Source organism: Natator depressus, chromosome 2 (genome assembly GCF_965152275.1).
Source record: "Natator depressus isolate rNatDep1 chromosome 2, rNatDep2.hap1, whole genome shotgun sequence".
NCBI lineage: Eukaryota > Metazoa > Chordata > Testudines > Cheloniidae > Natator > Natator depressus.
Genome location: NC_134235.1, coordinates 141,666,576 through 141,692,409, shown reverse-complemented (window position 1 = coordinate 141,692,409; position 25,834 = coordinate 141,666,576). Strand labels below are relative to the sequence as shown.

At 46.8% G+C, this 25,834-nt stretch overlaps 1 protein-coding gene across 2 annotated transcripts in view; it reads left to right on the top strand.

The window, feature by feature from the left end:
* ICE1 (interactor of little elongation complex ELL subunit 1) overlaps nucleotides 1-16,397 on the top strand; it is an 80,591-nt gene extending 64,194 nt beyond the window's left edge. Inside the window, exons 17-20 of one of the 2 annotated variants that reach the window (XM_074945077.1) lie at nucleotides 1,610-1,800; nucleotides 2,529-2,635; nucleotides 13,877-13,975; nucleotides 15,485-16,397. In XM_074945077.1, the coding sequence (XP_074801178.1) occupies nucleotides 1,610-1,800; nucleotides 2,529-2,635; nucleotides 13,877-13,975; nucleotides 15,485-15,666 (579 nt within the window). In that variant the 3' untranslated portion in view covers nucleotides 15,667-16,397. The remainder of the gene's footprint in view (nucleotides 1-1,609; nucleotides 1,801-2,528; nucleotides 2,636-13,876; nucleotides 13,976-15,484) is intronic. The other variant, XM_074945078.1, reaches the window with a different exon arrangement.
* Nucleotides 16,398-25,834: the final 9,437 nt, after the last annotated feature.

Genomic DNA, 25,834 nt, shown 5'->3' with positions numbered 1-25,834 from the left:
TTTCTTCTTGGATCACTGCCTGCATTCACTGCTGCTAAGATCAGGCAAAGGTGCCCCCTCCAGTGATTGTAACTGCCCACTTAACTAGGGCGCAAGCCTCTTTGGCAGCTTTCCTAGCTCAAGTGCCTATCCAGGACATCTGTAGGGTGACCACTGGTCGTCCGTCCACATGTTTATGTCCCATTGAGCACTTACCAGCAGGCCTGGGATGATGCTGCCTTCAGTAGAGTAGTGCTGCAAGCCACTAGACTGTGAACTCTGAGCCCACCTCCAAGTCACCTAGAATGGAATCTACATGAGCAAGCACTTGAAAAAGAAAAAACGGTTACCTACCTTTTTGTAACTGTTCTTCGAGATGTTTTGCTCATGTCCATTCCATTACTTGCCCTCCTTACTCCTCTGTCTGAGTTGCCAGCAAGAAGGAACTGAGGACGTAGGGTTGACGGCGTCTAATATACCAGCGCATGAGTGCGGCACTCAAAGGGGTGCCGCAGCCAACCCTACAGATACTGCTAAGGCAAAAATTTCCGGTGACTGCGCACATGGGCGCGCACACACCTAGAATGGAATGGACATAAGCAACACATCTCTAAGAACAACAGTTACGACAATGTAGATAACTGTTTTTTCTTTGGAAGTTACCTCTGTGCATTCATGCTACTTGCCCATCTTCCCCTCTGCCTTACAGTTCTATATAATATCAGGGTGCTGCAAGTAGAAGGAAGGAACTGAGGCGGTGGTAGCACTCCCTTATGTGAGTAGGGTGAAGACATTACCCTCATGTGAGATCTCTCACAATCACCCTTTCTCCCCCAATGGATGTGGCTTTTCAAAGCAGTTCTATCAGTGTGCAGGACATCATATTCCATAAGTGGAAATACACAGAGGCAACTTTAGAAGAACAGGTCCTGGTAAGTAACAGCTCCTTTATATAAAGATCCATATTATCCGATCAGAATTACCCCTGTCTATGAAAGTATTAAATCTCTCAATTTCATTCAAGGTCACAGTATCAGTTCAGTGTAATGAATAATCATTCCAGAATTTACTGCTGTTCTGTTGTAACAATATCTGTCCTGAGAAAATTAGTTCTGCACCTGGATGTTTAAAAAATGTATCTGCATTTAAATCCCCTGATTATTCTAGCTTCAGTTTGGATCTGCAAAATAGTTGTTAATCACTTGTTACTTAGCTAGTTTAAAATATCTTTGACACACTTGCTTGGAAACTAGCCTCTAGTAAGGATTAGACAATCCTTAGATTAGACTTCAAAAATTCAGTAAATGTGAGTTGTGAGCAAAAATGCCTTTTTGCAGTGGAAAATGTTTTCTCACCCTAGCATAATTGAAATGAAAATGTTCTAACTGCCAAAAAAAAAAAAAATCCTGTTTGGAATGACACCAGGTATAGAAAAGGAAAATACTGAGTATATACAAATGGGGTTATAATTCCAAAAGTAATCAAATTATAGTATTTATACAAAATGAATTCCTGTGAGAATAGTGTATGATGATTTTGCCTGCTGGCCATTTTTAGGATCAGAAAAGTACACTCAGTTCTGGATAGTTGCCTTTTCCTGTTTTAAGATAAATTGATTATAATTTTCCAGAGTCCACCTTTGGATACGGGCATTATGGCCTCAAGTCTGCTTTTGGCACTACAGTTGTGTCCAAAAATGGAATTCCAGTTGAGTGAGCGATATGGAGAAGATCTGAGTGAAAGCACTTGGGAATATATACTTGCTATTGATCTCCTCTGCTGTCACTTGAAATGGAGTTGGACGCATGACAATATCATAAGGTATCGTGCTACTTACTCCTTACTTCAAAATGTTAAATTTTTCCTTTTCATTATATTCAAAAGCCAGTTCTTTTGCTTTTAACCTATGAGCTTTAAAAACAAAATCCTGTAGTGATCATTTTATGTTTCTCTAACTGATGACAGTCCAGGCTATAAAATGGCTACTGTTTTTGGTAGTGTCAGTCCATACTAGAACAGCAACAGTAACTAGTCAAAAATGATTTACAAAATTGTTTGATACTATAGCAAGAAAACATCAGTGTCAAACTGTGTGTTACCAGAGTGGTTTACTTTGTAAATGGATTTAGGAGCACCTCTGGGACTCTTGGCTCAGCTCAATATATAAGTGGAAATAAAATGCTTGATCATCTTCTGAAGACAATAGTTAGTTTCCAACAGACATAAGAGTGACTGGAAAATACAACTAAAAATTGAAATGCATTGTATCCAGAACTGCTCCAGTATTGAACAGCTGTAACCCAGCCACACTGTGACAAGTGTAATATTCTGGGTTTCTGCCTCAGGAGGCAAGTCGTTTCTCTAACAGGTTAATTTAAACGAACAAACAGCTGCTCGGGTTGGGAATGTATAAGTTCCAAGTAGATGAATTATTGAGCAGGTGAGATTGTAAAAGGTGCATGATAATTTATCTCACAGCTCTTTAATTTAATTTTATCCTATAATTACCAACACTATACCATGTGTTTTCAACTAGTCTTCTTTCACAGTAAAGAGCTTTGGCCTGTCATGGATCAGTGGGTAAAGCATAGGAAAGGACATGAGACTGTTCCATCTACTCCAGATATTATTGTAGCATCAACACTTAGGCTAATTGGTGAGTACCATAAGTTTTGGTTGAACTCCTGTTTTGTATAAATAAACCCTCTGAAAATGCCTGGATGGCTTCTGGAAGCTGGAATTGAAGTACTCACACATTTTTGGCTTTTGAATTTCATTGTTACTTTAAATGTGATGTTTCACCATTGTCAAAAACTAAGTAAATATTTCTTCTCTCTACTCTGTCTGTGAAGATCAGTTATATTGATATTAGGGCTGTTAATTAATCAGTCAACTTACACGATTAACTCAAATTAATTGTGGTTAAAAAAAATTGCGATTAATCACACAACAATAGAATACCAGTTGAAATTTATAACATTTTTGGGTCTTTCTACATTTTCACTATTGATTTCAATTACAATAGACTACAAAGTGCACAGTGCTCACTTTATATTGTTTTTGATTACAAATATATGCACTGTAAAAAATGATAAACAAAAATATAGTATTTCAATTCACCTCATACAAGTACTGAAGTGTAATATCTTTATCGTGATAGTGTAACTTACAAATGCAGATTTTTTTTGGTTACATAACTGCAGTCAAACAAAACAGGGTAAAACTTTAGAGCCTGTAAGTCCACTCAGTCGTCCTACTTCTGCCAATCGCTAAGACAAACAAGTTTGTTTACATTGATGGGAGATACTGCTGCCTGCTTCTTATTTATGTCACCTGAAAATGAGAACAGGCGTTTGTATTGTACTTTGGTAGCTGGCGTTGCAAGGTATTTACATGCCAGATATGCTAAACATTTGTATGCCCTTTAATGCTTCAGCCACCATTTCAGAGGACATACTTCCATGCTGATGACGCTCGTTTAAAAAAAAAAAATGCGTCAATTAACTTTGTGACTGTACCCCTTGGGAAACAGTGTTTTCTAATATCCAACCTAGACCTCCCCCACTGCAACTTGAGACCATTGCTCCTTGTTCTGTCATCTGCCACCCCTGAGAACAGCCTAGCTCCATCGTCTTTGGAACCCCCCTTCAGGTAGTTGAAGGCTGCTATCAAATCTCCCCTCACTTTTCTCTTCTGCAGCCTAATTCCCTGAGCCTCTCCTCATAAGTCATGTGTCCCAGCCCCCTAATCATTTTTGTTGCCCTCTGCTGGACTGTTTCCAATTTGTCCACATCCCTGGTAGTGGAGGGACCAAAACTGGACGTAATACTCCAGGTGTGGCCTCACCAGTGCCAAATAGAGGGGAATAATCACTTCCCTCGATCTGCTGGCAATGCTCCTACTAATACAGCCCAGTGTGCCATTGGCCTTGGCAACGAAGGCACACTGACTCATATCCAGCTTCTCATCCACTGTAATCCTCAGGTCCTTTTTTGCAGAACTGCTGCTTAGCCAGTTGGTCCCCACCCTGTAGTGGTGCATGGGATTCTTCCTTCCTAAGTGCGGAATTCTGCACTTGTCCTTGTTGAAGCTCATCAGATTTCTTTTGGCCCAAGAAGAAACAAAACCCAGTACTATTTGACAAGCCAGCTCTTTGTGAGCCATTACTTGGGAATCTCTATACAAATTAAAAGATTTTCTATTGGTTTGCTCATCCCACAAAGATTTCATTATACACTTATATTTTATATAAATACCATTGATTCCAGTAGGTGACACTCTCCCCTCTGAGTTACTAAAGAACAAATTCTCTAGCACAGTGGCTTTGAACCTTTTTTCATTGCAGATCCCTGAAAAAATTTCAAATGGATCCCTTTGGAAAACTTAAACATAGTCTGCATATCTCCAGGGTCCATAGATGCCCAGGTTGAAAACCACTGTTCTATGGTAACAACCACCTTTTGTGAGCCCTTTAGACATAGTCTACAGATCTCCAGGGATCCGTTTTCTACAGGTGAAAAACCATTGCTCTAACATACTGGTAAAGGGCATGGTGCTGCAGAAGGAGCTGTATTTCATGTGAAACTTAAAGCAGGTTTGTGTGTGTGTGTGTGTGTGTGTGTGTGTGTGTGTCAGTCACACTGTCTGGAGTGCCTCACAACCGTGAGTGCCTATCTCAGGGCAGATCATCAGAAAACAAGACCTGTGGTCTCTGAAGAACGAAAACTCCCAACTGAATATAATTTATTTAAAAAGTCTAATTTCAGTGACTCTTCCTTTAAACAACATCTTAATTCTCTTGGAACTCTTTCTAGGGTAGTTTAGCAGTTAGCGTATAGAGCATATTAAAAGTGAATGTAGAAAATAAAATTCTGCTAATTAAAAAGTAAATGACATCAAGACACTTGGAGACAAGGTAAGTGAGGGCAATCTCTTTTATTGGGCCCAACTTGAGTTGGTCCAAGAAGAGAGATTAACCTCACCTGCCTTGTCTCCCTAAGTGAGCTTTACGAAAGCTTCGCTGTCTCACCAACAGAAGTTGGTCCAATTAAATATTACCTCACCCACCTTGTCTTTCCAACTGTCTTAAAGTCATTTAGTTTTTAATCAGCAGAATTTTATCTTCTGCATTCATTTTGAAGTAGGGGAGCAAGTTTTGATTTAACTGTTTGGAAATAACATTACTCAGAGGATATAACAGGTTTCAGAGTAGCAGCTGTTAGTCTGTATCTGCAAAAAGAAAAGGAGGACTTGTGGCACCTTACAGACTAACAGCTACAGCTCACTTCATCAGATGCATATGGATATGGTGATCCTAGCTGATTTCTGGTCTCTTTTCATGCATCTCACATGAAGGAAAAAGCAAGCTTTTTAGATAAACATTGCATTTGGTTATTTCCATAAATCCTTTGGATTATCAATCTCTTCTCTCGAATTTTAACTATTTCTTCAGTATATATTATGTGACTAACTACAAGAGTTCCTTAAAGTTCAAACAAACAAAGGAAAAAAATAGCTGCTGCTACGTTTGATTATTCTTGTTCAGTTGATTATTGTGGCAAAATAAACGCTAAATGTCGTTCATAGGATGGACTGTGAGAGATGCTTGCTTAATCTCTTTAATGAAAGTTGTAGCAGAGTGTATAAATACAGTAGTAACTGCCATAAAGAGTATCAGATAAGTATAGCATGCTCATGAAGGATATACTTATCTCAGACTGTTTTTTAGTTTGATCTTAGAAACTAAGCAGGATTGCTCCTATGCAGTATGTGGACAGGAGATCTCCAAAGAACACACAGGTGCTGTGGAAAGCTGTTAATTCAGTAGGTGGCTCTCTTTCCTGGCTAAGTACTGATGCAATACAGTAATGAGGCGCACTGGATTTTTGGAGGTGCTCTTTCATGTCAGATGTTTAACCCATTTGTGGTCATTAAAGATATCATGCTGCTTTTGAAAGAGAAATGTTGTTGTCCCCAGTATCCTGCTTAAATTGTAAATTAAGTAATCTTCCTACAATTAATTTAGGCTTGAATAAAGACTGGGAGTGGATGGATCATTACATAAAGTAGAACTATTTCCCCAGGTTCCCCCCCGGGCTGTTCCTCAGACTTCCTTGTCAACTGCTGGAAATGGTCCACCTTGATTATCACTACAAAAGGTTTTTTCCCCCCCGCTCTCCTGCTGGTAATAGCTCACCTTACGTGATCACTCTTGTTACAGTGTGTGGTAATACCCATTGTTTCATGTTCTCTGTGTATATAAATCTCCCCACTGTATTTTCCACTGAATGCATGTGAGGAAGTGAGCTGTAGCTCACGAAAGCTTATGCTCAAATAAATTTGTTAGTCTCTAAGGTGCCACAAGTCCTCCTTTTCTTCCTACCTAAACATTCATTCTGCAGTTTCAATTGTACATACAGTATTATTGATTCTTCTTTGAATGATGGTCCCTATGTGTATTCCACACATGGGGGTGTGCATCCACGCCATGTGTCTGAGTCTGGAAGCAGTTTTTAGCAGCGTCAGTTGACCAGCATGTGTGTAGTGCATCTCCTCATGCTCCAAGCCAAAAGTATAAGAGCTAGTGTCAATCAACACCTCTCCAGTTCCCTCTTACTACCACATAGCCTGAGTTGGAACCCCCTGTTCCTTCAAAATCTTAGTTTTCTGAGAGTGTGACTCACCTCTACTTCATTATAAATAATAGAATGTAGGGTTTTTTAGTGGTAATTAGCTGAGTATAAATTAGTACAGTAGTTCTTTCCCCATTCAGTGACTGTATTTCCCATCTCTCTCTATATATATATATTATATAATACACACACACTTCCCCTGGGACTGTGCCCCAGGCTCCAGGTTTCAAAAACTTTCTCCTGCCCAGGCTCCCTTTTTGTGGGCAACAAGCACCACCAGTGCCTCTACTGCCTCAGCAAGGCACGCATCACAGCTCGCTGCATCATTTGCAAATCCTTCTTGCCCCAGACCCGGGAAGCCCACAGGCTTCACCTTCATAAATACTTGAGGGAGGAAGCGATGAGACCCAGGGCACACTCTAATCTGGGACCAGGAGAACCCCCTCCTCCGCCCCATCACCAGCATTGAGCACTCTTCTGAGCACTGCGCATGCCCTGGAGCCAGTATTGAAGGCCAAAGATAAGTCCCGGCCCGAGAGCAAACACTCTCCCGGGCACAAGATCAGATCGCAGCGTTTTCTTCTGGAGCTATGCCAGGTCAGGTGAGAAGTCGTGTGGATCTGGCTGGACTGGCACCCAAGATTACCTGGATAGGGAGGGTAAGGCCAGGTGCAAATGGGATTCAACTGTTACCTTGGCACCCAAGCGACCTGCTCACTGGCATGCGCACTGCCTGTTCCACCAGTACCTGTGTGTTTCGCAGACATCGCCAGGCCCATCCAGTAGCTTGACAGGTACACTGCAGACCCCTGGATGCTTAGAGGCATTTTTGTCAGTGGAAGAGTTGATCCTTTTCTACCCTCTGTCTTGTCTTCTGTCTGGCCCCCTGCTCATCCACACCATCCTGACCCTGTAGGACAAAGTCCTTCTGCTCCTGCCAGAGACGCCGGTTCCTCTGCCAGACCACAGCCCTCCGGTACCGCCGCCCCTCCCTCCTCTGCCAGAACCATATTCAGAGTGCAAGGAGTTAATAGAGCCGGAACCCTCTTTCTCACTGTTATGCCAGCGTCTGGACATACATCCCAGGCTGCCCTACCCTCTGGCATATGATCTGACAGCAGAGGCCTGGTACTGCTTCCTGTGGGGCCCACCACTTCTGAGAGACCCTTCCTTTTGGCCATACTGGAGACCCTGGGATCCCTACCACAGACGCCAGGCACTATCTCAGGTATCCTACCAGCTGTCTCCCGTACACTCACTAGTGCTGTCGATTATACCAAAAAGAGGGAGACATCAAACTGGTTCTGACAGAGCATCCTCCTCACTGGATGTGGCGATCATCCCCCTCCCACACACTCCATCAGATGGCCACTGCCAGTACCAGGACTTGCTACAGAGGGTAGCGGCAGACCTGGGCATCCCCTTGGAGGAGGTTCAGGACCCATGACATCAACTTCTGGACAGCCTCCAACCCCAGGAGCCATCTAGGGTAGCCTTACCCATCAAAGAGGCCATCTTCCAAACAGCATGATCAGTGTGTCATACCCCTGTCTCATGTGTCCCCACACCTAAGTATGTGGAGAGAAGATATTTTGTGCCTTCTAAAGGGGTGGATTTTCTTCTCCCGTTCACCCCTCAGTCCCTAGTTGTCCAAGAGGATGCAGAACGGGCAAAGCAGCAACCACAAAAGTCTGCTCCTCCAGACAAGGCAGCTAAGAGACTGGACCTGCTGGACAGGAAGGTCTATTCTTCTGCGGGGCTGCAATTCCGCATCACCAACTAACAAATTGTGCTAGCCAAATATGACTTGAACAACTGCAACAGGCTAGCAGAGTTGAAGGACAAGCTGCCACCAGAGTATCAGCAGCAATTCCAGGTGTACCTAGATGAATGGGGACTGGTTGCCAAGGTGGGCTTCAGGTAGCGGTGGATGCAGCCGACACATCCTCCTGCTCTCTTGCAATGTGTGGCTACAATCATCAGGCTTCCCCAGGGAAGATCTCCCTTTTCAAGAGAGCAAGATGTCCCATGATAATATGGACCAATACCTCCACTTACAGAAGGATTCCAGAGCCACACTATGGTCACTTGGTATATATGCCAGCCCCAAGATGCAGGCAGCAGAAACAACCTTTCTGCCCATGTCCACGTATGCCCTACCCTGCCGCCTACCAGCGCCAGACTCCAGTCACAGCAGGCTCGCTTCCCCACCTTTACCACAGCCACCTTCACAGCCCTCTCCACAGCCCTCTCCCAGCAGCAGACCAAAATCAGAGTTTTCACCGGCAGGTCAAGACCCACCAGTCTCCATCAATGCCACCTGCGGTACCCCGTAGCATTTTTGGGGGCCATCTTGCCCTTTTTGCCCACAATTGGACAAAATTGTGGATTGGGCCAAGAAATCTGATGAGGTTCAAAAAAGACAAGTGCAGAGTCCTGCACTTAGGACGGAAGAATCCAATGCACTGCTACAGATTAGGGACCGAAAGGCTCGGCAGCAGTTCTGCAGAAAAGGACCTAGGGGTTACAGTGGACGAGAAGCTGGATATGAGTCAACAGTGTGCCCTTGTTGCCAAGAAGGCCAATGGCATTTTGGGATGTATACGTAGGGGCATTGCCAGCGGATCGAGGGACGTGATCATTCCCCTCTATTTGAACATTGGTGAGGCCTCATCTGGAGTAGTGTGTCCAGTTTTGGGCCCCACACTACAAGAAGGATGTGGAAAGATTGGAAAGAGTCCAGCAGAGGGCAACAAAAATGATTAGGGGACTGGAACACATGACTTATGAGGAGAGGCTGAGGGAACTGGGATTGTTTAGTCTGCAGAAGAGAAGAATGAGGGGGGATTTGATAGCTGCTTTCAGCTACCTGAAAGGGGGTTCCAAAGAGGATGGATCTAGACTGTTCTCAGTGGTAGCTGATGACAGAACGAGGAGTAATGGTCTCAAGTTGCAGTGGGGGAGGTTTACGCTGGATATTAGGAAAAATTTTCACTAGGAGGGTGGTGAAACACTGGAATGCGTTACCTAGGGAGATGGTGGAATCTCTTTCCTTAGATATTTTTAAGGTTAGGCTTGACAAAGCCCTGGCTGGGATGATTTAGTTGTGGATTGGTCCTGCTTTGAGTAGAGGGTTGGACTAGATGACCTCCTGAGGTCCCTTCCAACCCTGATATTTTATGATTCTATGAAAATCACCATGTGGGTACTGGAGATCATCCACCACAGATACTCCATCGAGTTCCTCTCATTCCCGCTGCACCACCCCTCCCCCCAATCTGACTCCCCTGGGGACTCGTACTATCAGCTGATCCTCCAACAAGAAGCAGACGATCTGCTCCTTAAGTGGGAAGGGGGGGCAATAGAGCAAGGCTTCCACTCACCTTACTTCCTCATCCTGAAGAAGGGCAGAGGGCACTGCCCTATTTTCAATCTTCAGCTGTTGAACATGTTTATACAAAAGTCCAAATTCCGTATGGTCACACTGGCATCTGTTATCCCCTCACTACCCTGGAAAGCCAGGTTCACAGCTTTCGACATGAAAGACACTTACTTCCACGTCGACATTCACCCTGCCCAATACAAGTTCCTCCATTTTCAGGTAGAGGGCTCCAACATTACCAATTTCGGGTCCTCCGACTCAGCATAGCAACAGCACCACAAGTGTTCACAAAAGTCTTTGGCCCAGATGTGCCGCCTCAGCTGCTTCGCATTCTCTTACCTCAGTGACTGGCTTCTAGTGGCGCTATGACGACAGGAATCAATCTCCGTGATCCTGTCTTCTCGGTCTCCTGGCACCTGAGTATCTGCATCAATGAGGACAAGTCAGTGTTGACACATACAAAGACGATACACTTCTTTAGGGCGCAACTCGCCTCCATCGTAGCAAGGGCTTTTCTCCCAGCAGATCACTTTGCAGCACTGACCGTTCTCACTGTGGATGTGCGTCACAGACCACTCACCACTGCCTGCGGTTCTCTCTCCTTTTTTGGACATATGACAGCCTGCACCTTCATGACACTGCACACACATCTTTATATGTGTTTTCTTCAAGTTTGGCTCCTCTCCATCTACAGACCCAGCAGAGACCATAGAGACTCCAAAGTCATTGTACCCAGGAATGTACTGTCCTCCCTCACATTGTGGTCTGATCCCTCCAAGATTATGATTGGCACTGCTTTCGCCCCTCCCACACACCACCATCACAACAGATGCTTCTCTCGTGGGCTGGGGGGCCCACTTAGGTCACCATAGAGCTCAGGGAGTGTGGACACCACAGGAAGCCAGGGGGGAGGGATAGCTCAGTGGTTTGAGCATTGGCCTGCTAAACCCAGGGTTGTGAGTTCAATCCTTGAGGGGGCCATTTAGGGTTCTGGGGCAAAAATTGGGGATTGGCCCTGCTTTGAGCAGGGTTGGACTAGATGACCTCCTAAGGTCCCTTCTAACCCTGATAGTCTATGATTCTTTGATATAAATGTGCTAAAACTGCAGGCAGTCCAATTAGCATGCCAGGACTTCCTCCTGCTCATTCAGTCCCTCCACATTCAACTGCTCTCCCACAACATTGCAGCAGTAGTATACATCAACAAGCAGGGTGGTGCCAGGTCTCCCTCCTTCTCCTCCGAGTCAGTCTGGCTCTGGTGCATCAAGAACCATGTGGTGCTTTAAGCTTCCTGTCTACTGGCACCCAGAATTCCCTGGCCGACACTCAGCAGGACTCCCTGCCTCAATCACAAGTGGGAGCTACATGACAACACGCTCTTATACCTCTTCATGAAGTAGGGCATACCCCTCCCACTGATGGGACCATTGCTACTCACAAGAACAGAGAGCTTGCCCCTCTATTGCTCTAGAGGAGCACTGTGGGAGGGCTCTCGGGGTGATGCTTTCCTCCTCCCCTGGACAGGCGACCTTCACTGCGCCTTTCCCCCCATTCCCTTCCTGCTGCAGCTGCTATGCAAGATTCATTGGAACAGAGCCACCATCGTAGCCCTGTTCTGTTCCCATCGGTTCTGGTTCACAGAATTCCTCAGATTCTCTGCTCGCACACGACTCCACCTCCACATACTCCTGAATCTGCTAACACAAGATTGGGGGCGGGAGGGTCCATCATCCCAATCCAGGCCCTCTTCACCTTTACAGCCTGGTATTTGGATGGGAGTTGAGGGTAGACCATGCATACTCTACCCCCCTTTGACACATCCTTGCCCAGAACAGGAGATAATCCACCAGCGCCTGCTATCAAGCTAAATGAAGACACTTCATGGCACGTGCCCACCGCCACCACTACTCACTGAGCATGGTCTCTCTTCCAGCGATCCTCGACTAGCTCCTTGCCATTAAGATGTTGGTCCTGGCCCTCAATTCTATTCAAGTGCCTTTCTCCCTCCCATGGACGGCACCTCGGTGTTTACGCACCCTGCCACTATCCACTTCATGAAAGCTTTACTAACGCCCTTCCACCAGTACTGAAGCCCATGCCACCCTTTGAGCCACTAGCGATATGCTCCCTCTCCCACCGAAAGTGACTCTTAGTAGCCACTACCTGAGCCAGACAAGTCAGTGAATTTGTGGCCACGATGGTAGAACCCCCCACATGATATTCCACAAGGACAAGCTGTCCTTATGGCTGCACCCTAAATTCCTCCCAAAAGTGATGCCCGAGTTCTACCTCAATCAGTCCATCCACCTGCCAGTTTTCCACCCCAAACCACATGCCTTCCCGACTGATGTCCAACATACACTGGCATTCTACCTCCATAGGTACCCCACTTTGCATATTGCCAAAAGTATTTGTGGCCATCGCTGAATGATCCATAAGTCAAGCCCTCTCGTCCCAACGCATCTCCAAATGGGTCTTGGGGTGCATCGTGAATGCTACAACATACCCAATCCAACATACCCAAACAAGTTGCCACATCAGCCTCATTGACGTGTGTGTCCTGGCAAGACGTCTGCCGCACAGCAAGATGGCACTCTGTTGTAAATGTGTAAACACACTATGCCATTGCACAAGCAGCAGCAACAGATGCCACTGTAGGCCAGGCCAAACGGTAGATTTCACTTCCATTGGAATCCTTGCACCCACCACTGTGCTGATCATTGCTCACAAATCATCCATGTGTGGAATACACATGGGGACCATCACTCAAAGAAGAGGAGGAGGTTACTTACCTGTAACTGGAGGTTCTTTGAGATATGTGGTCCCTATCTGTTGTCCAGAAGCATTTCTTAGGATTTAGGGACCACATATCTCGAAGAACCTCCAATCTGTATTCCAGTACCCACCCTCCATTTCCTCTGCTTCGGACTGGATTCCATTATGGTAAGACAGACTTGGGAGGCGTTGCTCCCAGCCGAGAGCATAAGAGGTAGTATGGGTCATGAGGAGATGCACTATACACATGCAGGTTAACGGACGCTGCTAAGAAATGCTTCCGGACTCAAGTACATGGTGTGCATGCGCACCCTCATGTGGAAAACAGATAGACCAGACATCTCAAAAAATCTTTAGTTACAGGTAAGTAACTTCCTCTTTTCCTTAGTCTTAAACTATTGTGCAGTGTTGCTGTGCACTGTTAAACTGCCATGTTCCTAAGAGGAACTTTACCTTGATTAGGTATGTGATTTCCTGTAAATTTTGGTAAATTTGAAAAGTGCTTTGAGATTCTTAGTCATAAGTGTATTGATATAGCCACTTGTTTCCTAAAATAAATACAGAAACCAGTCCAATGTTCTGTGGCTTCATATTTGAAATGAATCGTTCATTTTATACATATTAGTCAAGACTTTTGTTTCAACAGTAGAACCTCAGTTACGAACACCTCAGGAATGAAGGTTGTTTGTAACTCTGAACAAAATGTTATGCTGGTTCTTTCAAAAGTTTACAACTCAACATTGACTTAATACAGCTTTGAAACTTTACAATGCAAAAGGATATGCTGCTTTTAACCATCTTAATTTTAATGTAACAAGCACAGAAACCGTTTCCTTACTTGGTCAATTTTTTTTAAGCTTTCCCTTTTTTAGTAGTTTGTTTAACAAAGTACTGTACTGTATTTGCCTTTGTGTGTGTGTGCTGCTGCCAGATTGCATACTTCAGATTCCAAATGGGGTCTGTGATTGACTGGTCAACTCATAACTCTGGTGTTCGTAACTGAGGCTCTGCTGTACTTTGTTGTATGTTAGGAAGGTTATGTCTAAAAATAAAGCTTCTTTAGTGATCAATTATACAGATGCATGGTAATCTTTTTCTCCTTTCTTAGGTCGCTTAGGCCAAATAGGTTTGAGGGAAGGATTCTTTTCTGCTGTGAAAAATATCAGTTCTATTATTGGACGCTTTATACAGCATGCAAAAGAAGAAGGTAATGTTTCTGTAGAAAATTTTTTTTTACTGCAGATTCTTAAATCAAGGTTTTTTGCCAGTATGTTCATGAAGGATGGGAGCTGTGAATTCAGTCCTTCAAACACTTCTGTATATACATGGATAGTCCCATTGAGGTAGGTGACTAATCACATGAGGCAAGTTACTCACTTTTGTAAAGATTTGCAGAATCATGCCACGTAATAACTTCCCCACTCAGTACCTGGTTTAGCCTTATGTAGATCAGTTAGCAATAGAAAATGGCTTCTAAATAGGTCTGGCAGACCAGGAATAGATTTTATTCAGTTTTGTCCTGAGGAGCTATAACTGAACAAGTAGACGACTGATTTTATTTAGAACCGTGCTATATCGACCTCAGTTCCTGGATTCCTAGCTCCTGCAATAACCGTCTGAGTCCTTCTATCGCTCTTTCATTACGTGTCTGACTAATTTACGAGGTGACATTCACTTTAGAGGTAGACGTGACCATCCTAAAGGTATGAGATCCCATGGTACAGGAAATAAATGATGCTGTCTCCCTTATAGTCAAAGTGGTGTGACAAGATGGCCGATGTTCATACTGTGGGTCCTGTGCTTTTCTGGGGGGGGGGGGGGTGGGGAGGCAGGCTAAGATGCCACCCCTTGCCCCTGCTCTTGGGTGCCGAGGACCCCGCTAGTGGCCCTGGAAAGTGATAAAGGAGGGAAACGGGGGAGGAGTCTGGGTTTGCTCCGTGCGTTGAGTCCCAGCCCCTCTCAACCCCGCAGGTTTCTTACCCTCATCCCCCTTAGATGGGGTTACCCTTGGTCCTTAGACACTGGGGGGAGGGAGTCTCCCTGTCCTGCTGAGGCAGGGTCTCCCTTACTTCAGTTCTCTGATCTTCCAAATCTCACAACACACCTCCAAGCTCCAGTCCTCTCTCCTTCCTCCTTCTCCCTGACTGCCTGAAGCAGGGGGTTTTATTAGTTTCCTGACAGGGCCTTAATTGACAACAAGTGCTCCAATTAACCTGTAGCAACCCTCCCTAGTCTACAGGGAACCATGCCTTAATTAGCCTAGGGCTTATATATTTCCCCTCTAACACTGCTCCCTGGCACTCCTGTATCACAGTGGAAACAGTAATTATGCTTGTAGGCCTGGATTTTCAATGGGGACTAAAAGAGTAAGTGTTTAACTCCCTCAGGTGCTCATTTGAAAGTCCTAGATACATTGAATTCAGAAGTTTATTTAAAACATTGAAAAATATTTTTTTCTAACGGGAAATCGGATGTCATGGATTTTAAACTGCACACAGTTTGGAATACAGCAAATATATTAATCCTATTTTTAAAGTATCATTGTACTACTTTTCATAGGCCACCTTTTAATTTTTTTTCCCTCATAGATGCTTTTAGTTCTTGACAAGTAATAATCTTCTGAGATCAGGTTAATTGATGAAAAATATTATATGTAAGATATCTTCTTAAATACTGATTTTTTCTGTAGATTTACTATCTTACCAAATCTTTGCAGATGTGCCTTGGGGAGTGCAGTTGGCAGCAGTATATGCACTCTGTGACTTGGGTTCAAGCAATCCATTAGAAGTTGTTGAGACCATCCAAGCTTGGAGAACAGTGACTACTAACAGCATCCCATCTGCAGTCACAAGTGGCATATCTGAAGTCAGCTCTCTGTGCACAGTAGAATTACACTAAGATGAGGGAAGGTAGCCTCATCTACAGAAAAAGTGCCTTTTATTAATGAAAACTAGGTGATGTCTTTTAGGAGGAAAGTTAGAAACAGTATGAAGGGGGAAAACCAGGAAAAGAGCCCTGTGCTTTCCTTTTGGGGAAGGTGGGAATCTTATGCACTCATTGTTTATGTAGGTGTTGTCTGGTCAGACAGCATTATAAACAAAATAGGCTCTGAAGTATTTTGTTTGCCCTCTGCTGCAGAAAGACATGAAGTCAGATTTGTGTGTGTTCTGGTGTAACTCATAGGTTACATGAGTGCTAGTGGCTGTTTAAACCAGAAAAATCCCTTCCCTATGAAAGTGGAAAGGTTCTGTCTTGATAGGTCCTCCATTGGCTGAACCTCAGGCTACCAAAGCTCTTGTCTTTTTGGTGGACTACTTGCTGTAACAGAAGACTGTGGGCAGCGGTTTATAAATTAAACTATTCATCCACATCATATTTTATGTGGAAGATGCAGTAAAAACTGAAAGATTGTTGGACTCAATCCAACTTAACTTTGTCCCATTAACTTAAACTACTTATATCAGACAATTATATGTACAGTAAAAAGATTGAGATAACAAATCTCTGTCCGTTTGTATATATGGTATATGCCTATAATGTGTTTCACATTTGATGTTGTTCCACTTTGGGAATTTTAGTGTGTATATATAGAACACTGGTTTAAAAAACTTACCTTGTTTAAACTTCTAATATCCTTGTACACAGCATTTTTTTATTGTCTGAATGTTTTTATAATAAAAAACAAAAGTGAACCATTCATATGTCTGTAGTGGTCATTTCAATACTTTCACCTCAGATGGTAACTAATTAAAAAGAAGTAGCTGAGACAAGTTTCCAAAATAGTTACTGTATTTGGAAAAATTGCCCAATAAGTTTGTTTAGTAACTCTTGATTGCCATGGAAAAAGTTTTAGTGTTTCCATTTTGCTTTTATACATATGAAGTGCAGAGTTATTAACAGGCTGCTTTCTCATCAACCTTAAAATACAATTTAGTTATACGTTACTTTCTTTTACTTGACTGTTGCATACCAAACATATCTATTTCAACATTGTTAAACCCGTGCTTTAGCCTACACTGGCAAGGCAAAACATGTTAAAAATCTTAATGGCATAATGTCTAAAAGTTTTGCTAATAACTCACTGGTGTGCATGGAGCCATGCAACTTTCACATCCTTTTGTAATCTTACTCCTTTTTCTAAAGATATTTAGATGTAAATTAACATGGATTCATTTAGTTTTGTATCAAAGTATGTTTCTAAAACAACTATTGGTAATTCTTTTGATTAGAAAAGAGAAATCCTGGTCATTTTTGGACCAGAATGGCCAAAGTGGAAGACTGCCACTAGAGGGCACTCCAGTGCAGATCAATAAATAAAATCAGTTAAAACAGGGTTTTATTCGAGAATGTAAAACTGATACTGAATACTGGCTTGCTGATGTGGCTACTGGACTTCAGGATTTGATGAGATGTAAAATACTCTGTAGACAAAGAACCTGTATTTTGACTTTCCAGATGAGAATTTTGGATAAATATAAGAGGCCTAAGAGAACTTGCTACATGTACATAAATCATTCACTACTATTACATATTTTAGATTGTATTAAGTTGCTGGTTCTCAAACTTTAAGTGTTCCACAATATGGAAATGTTCCTTTCCTTGCCCAGTTCTCTTCCCAAGCCCTAATTTGCACCTTGCATGGAGTAACTACAATGAAAAAAGTGTTTGACAGAATGAAAATGTTTACTTTCATATCTATTCATCGTCCTTAGTTTTCATTTTTGCATTTATTTTCTCTCGGACTGTAGGGACTTTGGAACTGAATTTTGGATGTAGATAAACATTGGCAAATGGGGGGTGGGCAGGGGAATAATTAGCAACTAGCCTGTACAACTGATGTCGGTGTGTTCATTGAAGACATACAGCAGAGTCTGGATATATTTGACTGATTCTTTCACTTGCCTAAAAATCAAATGCCATTCAAAATGAAATTCTGTACACTTGATCAGCCTTACTTTACATTTATAAGTAACAAATCTCCCTTTGTCTCCCCCTCCCCCCCGCAGCCCTCACACTGCTCTTAACTTTCTAAGTAAATTTGCAGTGTGGTTCTGTTTGCCCATGTGTGTTACTAACATTTAGTTTTATCTTCTGCAGATTTAATCATGGTCAAACTTACATTAAAAAGTCACCAGTTAAAAACAAACTCAGAAAAAAACCTGAGAAAGTGCAGGGACTACTGGTGAATGTTTTTATAGTTGGCTCAAAAAAAAAAAAAGTCTCCCTGGTCACTTAAGTCCTGGAGTGGGCTACAACTCTTTGGAAACATCACTGGAGTGATCAATCCTTAAAAAGTTAAAAGCAGCGGCTCGGCCGCCTATCAGTAGTCCATTGGCCAATTTGAGCGCCAGTACTTTAAAACCAATATAACAATAAGTACCAAGATGGTGTGAATTAGTAGGGTTGTGGTGCAGACCTCAGATGAAGGCAGACAATGCAGCTTCTTTCATCTGGAAAGTATGTCAGTAAAAGCTCAATGATGCACTCTCTGGCAGGACTCATTGCTTTTAAGCTAGCGAACAGAAGCGGCTAACAGGAGTTTTGCGAGGGAGTTCTCCAGGTGAAGGAGGTGAGATTACGTGACCCTTGAGGTAAGTTTGTCTTTAGTGTGTGTGTGTCTGTCTGTCTGTGGTGTGCTTGCTGCTTGACTGAAATACACAGTGTGCCCTGTTTGTTTAGGGGACCATGTGCTGTCCGTGAACAGGAGCGGCTAATGGGAGTTTTGCAAGGGAGTTTAGAGGGGGAGCAAGGGGGTTGGGGGGCTAGATTACTTAACATTTTTTTAAACTTAAAGCCAAAAAAAAAAGCAGCCACTGAAAAACAAAAACAACAACAAAGGAACAAGCTTCAGGAGTGAAAAGATAATGGAGACAGAAGGCCAGCAACAGAGTGGGGGCTATCCAGTTTATTACACCCAATGCAGCATGTATGATTACCTGCCCATAGGGCAGGTAGTATAGGTGTTCATTCGGTGCAAGGAGCTCCTCGCTCTCAGATACAGTGTACGGGCTTTGGAGACCAGAGTGGCTGAACTGGAGGAGCTAAGAGAGACAGAGGTACATAGATAAGACTTTCTGGGACACTGTAGAACAGTCCCACCCCCCAGTCTGACAACCTCTCTGGAAGAAAGTCTCAGGGAAGGAGAACATACAATGGGAGCAGAGGGAAACAATCCATAGTTGGGACCCTTCTTCCAGATGATGAGAGATCCTCCCACGTTGAGGATACCTCGCCAGGGGAGGGAACTCCGGTTATTAGGAAGAGACAGGTAATAATTATGGGAGATTCAATCATTAGAAACATAGCTGGGTTTGCATAGATAGCTGGGAGAATCGCATGGTGACTTACCTGTCTGGTGTGAAGTTTGTGGCTCTCTCAAGACATCTAGATAGATGTATGTGTAGTGCTGGGAAGGAGCCGGTGGTTGTGGTACATGTAGGTACTGTGACAAAGTTCCTCCTCTACCTTGGTGGGTCCTGCGCTTATTTGCGGATTTGCTTTCCTCAGAGATTCACGGCAGCCCTCAGTTTGGCCACTTTTGTGGCTCAAATCTGCCATTCACTCAGATAACCTCATCACTGGCTAGCATGGGGAAGAAAAGAACAACCCCCTGCAGTCTCTGCTGATCCACCATGTAGGTCAGGAACAGCCCAGAGACCTCCCCTCTGGTGGAACCCACAGTCCAGGTCAACTGCTCCTGTGTCTGATCAGGAGTTGGGAGGAACCCAGGCCCACCCTCTACTCTGGATTCCAGCCCAGGGCCCTGTGGATTGCAGCTGTCTAGAGTACTGCCTGTAATAGCTGCATCACAGCTACAACTCCCTGGGCTACTTCTCCACAGCCACCTCAAAACACCTTCATTATCCTCACCACAGGGCCTTCCTCCTGGTGTCTGGTAACACTTGTACTCCTTGAGTCCTCCAGCAGCATACCTCTCACTCCCAACTCCTTATGGACCCCCCCTTACTAACTGATGGGAGATCCTTTTTAAACCAGGTGTCCTGATTAGCCTGCCTGCCATAATTGATTCTAGAAAGTTCTTAATTGGCTCCAGGTGTCTTGATTAGCTTGCCTGTCTTAATTAGTTCTAGCAGGTTCCTAATTGCTCTAGGGCAGCTCCTGTTCTGGTCAGTCAGGGAACACCAACCTACTTCTCCCTCTGGCTTAGAAGGAGGTGAGAGGCTGCTGCTAGGCCCTGGGCTCTCACTACTGCTCCAGCTTCTCCCCTGGCTGGGCCAGACACCACCCCCTCCTTTTCTACTACCTGGTTGCTGGACCCCCTTCCTCCTTCCCCCCCCCCAGTTACTGCTGCTCCAGCCTGTTGAGGGGGGGCTGCTGGCCCGCCCCCCAGAGGAGGGGAGTGAGGGACCCCTACCCCAGCTGTTGCTACTGCTACTGTGGATGATGACACCACTACCACCTGTGAGGGGTCCTCTCTGCCTGCCTGGCCACCGGGCTGCTGCCTGGGGCTGCTGGACCCTGAAGGAGGAGGGGACGAGGCCATCTGCTGCTGGGGGAGTGCACAAGGATTCTGCAGACCACTGTGGAGGGGGCCTGAAGGCTGAGTAACTTTTGGACTGTGCTCTTGTGGTGAGGGTTCTGACTGTGTTTGTGGGGACATGGGGTGTGGTGTGGAGCCTGCCCCCCAGTCCATCTGTGTGTCCCCCCCCAACCCTCACCACCACTGTCGGCACTGCCCCCTCCACCACCCCCAGTGGACACTTACCATCTGCCTCAAACTCCTGCCTCTGGGACTCCGCTGCTTGCTTGGCCTGCTGCGCCCTTTCACCACCTTTTGGGCCTGAAGCAGCAGCCAGCCCGCACTGACTCTTTACAAGCGCACATGGGCGCATGTGCCCCCCTGCCCCATCCTGGACTGACCCCCTTCAGCAAGCCCCCAGCTTTGTCCCTTGCCACCTGCCCCATTTTGCCCCTTGCAGCCTTTTTGCCCTCCCCTTTACTCCAACACCTCACTGGCTTCAGTTTGCCTGCCCTGCCCTTCTCCCTCTGCAGCCTTTGTTTGTTTGCCCCACCCCTGCCTCTGAAGCTAGTTCCTGGGTCTCCTTGTCCTACCTCCAACCTGGTTGTTTCCCTCCCCCTGCGATCCCTCTTGCCCTGATTAGCCCCTCGCTCTGTACGCCCATGCCCCCCTCCTATGTGCTTGTGCCCCTTCTGTTTTAGTTGACCCTCATATCACTGCACCCCTGTCATAAATATAAAAGGAAGGGTAACCACCTTTCTGTATACAGTGCTATAAAATCCCTCCGGGCCAGAGGCAAAATCCTTTCACCTGTAAAGGGTTAAAAAGCTAAGGTAACCCGTTGGCACCTGACCCAAAATGGCCAATGAGGGGACAAGATTCTTTCAAATCTGGAGGGGGGGACAAAGGTTTTGTCTGTCTTTGTGATACCTTTGATGGGAACAGATCAAGAATGCAAGCTTTCCAACTCCTGTAAAGTTAGTAAGTAATCTAACTAGATGCATTTGATTTTCTTTTATTTAATGGCTTGTAAAATTAGCTGTGCTGGAGAGAATGTTTTGTGTCTTTTTGTAACTTCAGGTTTTGCCTAGAGGGATTCTCTATGTTTTGAATCTGATTACCCTGTAAAGTATTTACCATCCTGATTTTACAGAGGTGATTCTTTTACCTTTTCTTTAAATAAAATTCTTCTTTTAAGAACCTGATTGCTTGTTCATTGTTCTTAAGATTCAAGGGTTTGGGGGTCTATGTTCACCTGTACCAATTGGTGAGGATATTATCAAGCCTTCCCCAGGAAAGGGGGTGTAGGGCTTGGGGGGGATATTTTTGGGGAAGATGTCTCCAAGTGGTCTCTTTCCCTGTTCTTTATTTAAATCACTTGGTGGTGGCAAGGACAAGGCAAAGTTTGTACCTTGGGGAAGTTTTTAACCTAAGCTGGTAAGAATAAGCTTAGGGGGTCTTTCATGCAGGTCCCCACATCTGTACCCTAGAGTTCAGAGTGGGGAAGGAACCTTGACAACCCCCCTATGCTATTGTAACCCCCCCCCTCTAGTTCAGCTAAAGGAGCTGGAATCCTGTCCTGAGTTGGTGACAGATTTCCCCCCCTTTTTTGGCACCCTCCTCCCCTGCCTGCAGCCTAGCGGGGAGGAGTGGTTGACCTGTTCCCCTTCTCGCCCCTTCCTCTGGTGTTTCTCTCCCCCCCCCCCCCCCCGCTTACTATGGCAGGGGATGAGGCAGGTGGGACCCCTCGGGCAGGCCCCACTGCCCCTCCTCCACCTGCCCCCATCACCTCCCCAGCCTATACCTCAACCGCTGCTGCTGAACCACCTGCTATTGCCCCCGCTGGGATGCTGGCAGCAGCGGGCAACGGGGTGACCTCCGCTGCTGCCATGTCTCTAGCCCCCTCTGACTCTGGGGGAGCCCCCCCAGCTGGTGGGTAGGGCCAGGGCAAGAAGAAGGGTAAGGGCCCCACCAAAAAGACTAGGCCCCCACTGTTGCAGCCCTGCCACCGGCCACAGCATCCCTCCCCACTGCTCCTTCCGCCAACTATGTGGGTGCCCTTCCCCTAGCCCCCAAGGCATATGCCCAGGTGGCAGTGCCCCCCCTGCCCTGCCTGCCGCTTCGTCATCTCTGACCACTGCCTCTGCTACTATCTATAGCGGCTGGGGCCCCTTCCCCCCCTTGACCAGGAAGCATGGCGTCCGTTGCCTCCTGGTGCCCCACTCGCCCCATGTAAAACCTATGTGCAGGCATTGGCAAGGGTGGTGAGGCCCATGGCCATCGTGGTGGCCTCCAAAATGTGTGGAAAGGTCGTCATCTTCCTAGCATCAGAGGCCACTGCCCAGGAGGCAGTGGAGAAGGGCCTGGTGGTGGTGGTGGGGTGTTCGCCCCCGTGGAGCCGCGAGAGGACCTGGGTGTCTAAATAGTCCTGACCTCTGTCCCTCCCTTTCTTCCCAATGCCACCTTGTTACCCGCCCTCTCTACCCTGGGGAAACCAATCTCTGTTGTCAGCCCTTTCCCACTGGGCTGCAAAAACCCCACCCTCTGTCACGTCCTCTTGTTCTGCTGGCAGGTGCAGCTTCAACTGCCACCACCGGCATGTGACGGCAAGGGGTCCTTCCTGGTCCCCTATCAGGGGGCCCGCTACTGGGTGCATTATTCAATGGGGGAGGTCTGGTGCTACTTCTGCCAGGCGATGGGGCATGTCCGGAGGGACTGCCCCTTGGCCTGGCATGGAGCAGTGTCCGGGACCCCCGACCCCAGCAGGGCGCCAGCCCCATCATCGCTGGCTGCCCGGCACCCGGAGTGGCCCCTCCTCCTTCTCAGTCCACCACTGCTCCCGCTTGGGCCCAAGGGGCACCTCCCCCAGTACGCCCAGATGAGCGGGAGAGCCCCACCTCCGTTGCGTGCAGTCTAGCGGGACCTGTGGAGGAGGGGGCAGAGGGGTACCACCAGGCATGGGAGAGGGCCTGCCATAGTGGGTATCTTCCCTCCCTTGTGCTGCCCCACCGCTACCTCCCTGAGCCATTGCCCCTTCCCTCTGACCCGACCCCTGCTAGCCAGCCCACAGATGATGCCATGGAGGGCTGGGCCCTAGTACAGAGGAAGCGGGGCAAGCGGAAGGCTCGGGCTCCACTCCTTCCATTCAATGCAGAGGCCCCCGGAAGACCAGGAAGGGGGGCACTGATGCCGAGCCTTCCGCTTTGCCCACGGGTGTATTCCATCCACCAGTGCTGGCTGGGGAAAACGTGGCAGCACCGGAGAGAAGAGCTGCCCCTCCATTGGAGTCCCTTCCCACGGAGGCCCCTGATGGAGCCCCTCCTGCCCCTTAAACATCTGAAGCCCCTGTGAGCCCTGAGGCAAGCATTGCTTCAGGTGTTGCCGGGGAGAACCTCAGGGTGGTGGAAGGCAATCTCCCTTCCATCTATGAGGAGATCAAGGCCCTGGGTCTGACCCTGGTCACCCAGGGGGAGGACAACCCTCCGCCAGCAGGCCTTGATCTGGGCGACCTCACCCCAGTCCCCATTTCCCCATGTTTCCTCCCCCAACCGCTGCTTCCGCTCCCGCCTCCGAGGGTCCCCTGGATTCTTCCAACTGCCCGGCCGCAGGTGGCACCCCGAGCCTACTGAGGCGACAGCCAGTGCCACGCCACCGGGACCCGAGTCACCAGGGGCAACCCTCGTTGGTACAGGGCAACCGACCTCCTTCCTGGGCGGGGGCCTCACCGAAGATTGACCACCTCCTGATGCCGTCGCTGTCACACCTGCCATAGAGCCTGAGCCCAGCATCACAGAGGGCCCCCTTCCCACCCTGCAGACTCCTGAGCCTGACCAAGAGGGGCCACCTCCCAGCAGCCTGGCTACTGGGGCCCACGATCCCGACCCTGTTCCCGTCCCCTGTCCTGCCCCTGATACTGACCCCGTCCCTATCCTCTCTACCTCCCGTGATGCTATTGCCACCCCTGGGGCTGTCTCCTTCCCTTTCCCAGAGGATGACCCCCAGGAAGCAGCCTTCATGTTCCCCTGTCCCGACCCACTAGGGGCTGCTATCTTCCCTCCGCCACCCCCCATTGAGTTGGGGTCTGAGGTGGGCCAAGTGGCGCCAGCCTATTTGCTGCCACATTGGGGGTCCTCCCTTCGCCTCCCCATCTCGGTGGGCCACAGGACTGTGCCAGGAGCCCCTCCAGAGGAAAGCCGGGGCCAGTGACCCCGGCCCCCCATATGCCAAGACAACAGCTGTGGGAGTTTCTTGACGATGTCCTTGGCCCCTGCAACAAGGTGCAGCTCGCTCTCCAACGATGGGGGGATTTTCACAAAATCCTCTGGGCCGCAAGGGCCCTTATCGGGGAGGGTAAAAGGACCAGGAAGCAGGCTGCTGTGGCCTACCAGAGGGTCCATGGCTTCCGTGACTCCTTCCTCACCTACGGGGTAGGTCACAGTTTGCTGCGCTGCCCAATGGGGACCGTGAACGTCCCTGCTGGCGAGGATCCCCCCCAGCCCTCCTCATGGCATCTTTGCAACGTTGAACACCTGAGGCTGTAGGATGGGTCTCCGCAGCAGGATCTTATTAAAGAGGAAAAAGGCAAAATACCACATTTATTGTGAATACAGAAAGAATCATAGTAAGCAGTTAGTTATAGCTATAACATTCCATTCAATTTCATATTTATTCACACATTCATTCATACACACACACACACACACACACACACACAGGTTCTGCAAGGTTGTTATCATAGTTACCAGCCTTAGAGTTCCTCATGCCAAGCCACTGGCCAGATGGCCTGGACATGAGGAGGGAGCAGAGCCTTGTCAGATGCTCATCTGATGCTCCTGAAAGTTGGTTTGCAGAATCAGACCCCAAAGTTCTCACTTTCTAGAGTCCATTTGTATAGGGATTTCTTCCTTTGCCAGTCTATGGGAATTGCTTCATCATGCTGTTGCTGAATCAATCAGCAGATAGCACATTCCTGACGGCTCCGTGCTGCTAGACGTTATCTTGTTCTTTGGTTCTCCCATTCTTGAGGTTGTTGGGTGGATTCCAGTCTGCCCTCCGGGGGTCCTCTGGTTATTTCCACTTGACGCCTTCTTCAGCCGATGGACACTGGATTGTTAGGCTGGCACCTCCCTGATCATTCAGTTATTATCCACACCAAGCATCCATCCACATACATCCTCTATCTCTATTTTAATCACAATTGTTAATACAACAAAAGGGCGGGGAGTCTCTGGGTGCTGTTTCTGTTGTTACAGAGTATTGCTTTGAGTCTCTCTGTGTGAATTGCTTTGAGAACAGACTCTGTCTTAGAATGTACTAACGCAATTAGCAGCTTGCAAGTTTCACACATAGAGGGAGAGAAACAGTACCAAAAACCAAGAGACCTCTTAATAAGTAATATCCTGGAATTTAAACTATGGGGAATCAAACTCATTTGTGATTTTAATACAGAACTTGTTTAATATGATCCAACATCCCCCCCAGCCCTCCTCATGGCATCTTTGCAACATTGAACACCTGAGGCTGTAGGATGGGTCTCCGCAGGTGCCAGGTGCTCTCCTTCCTTCGGTGGGTGGGGGGTACTCTGTG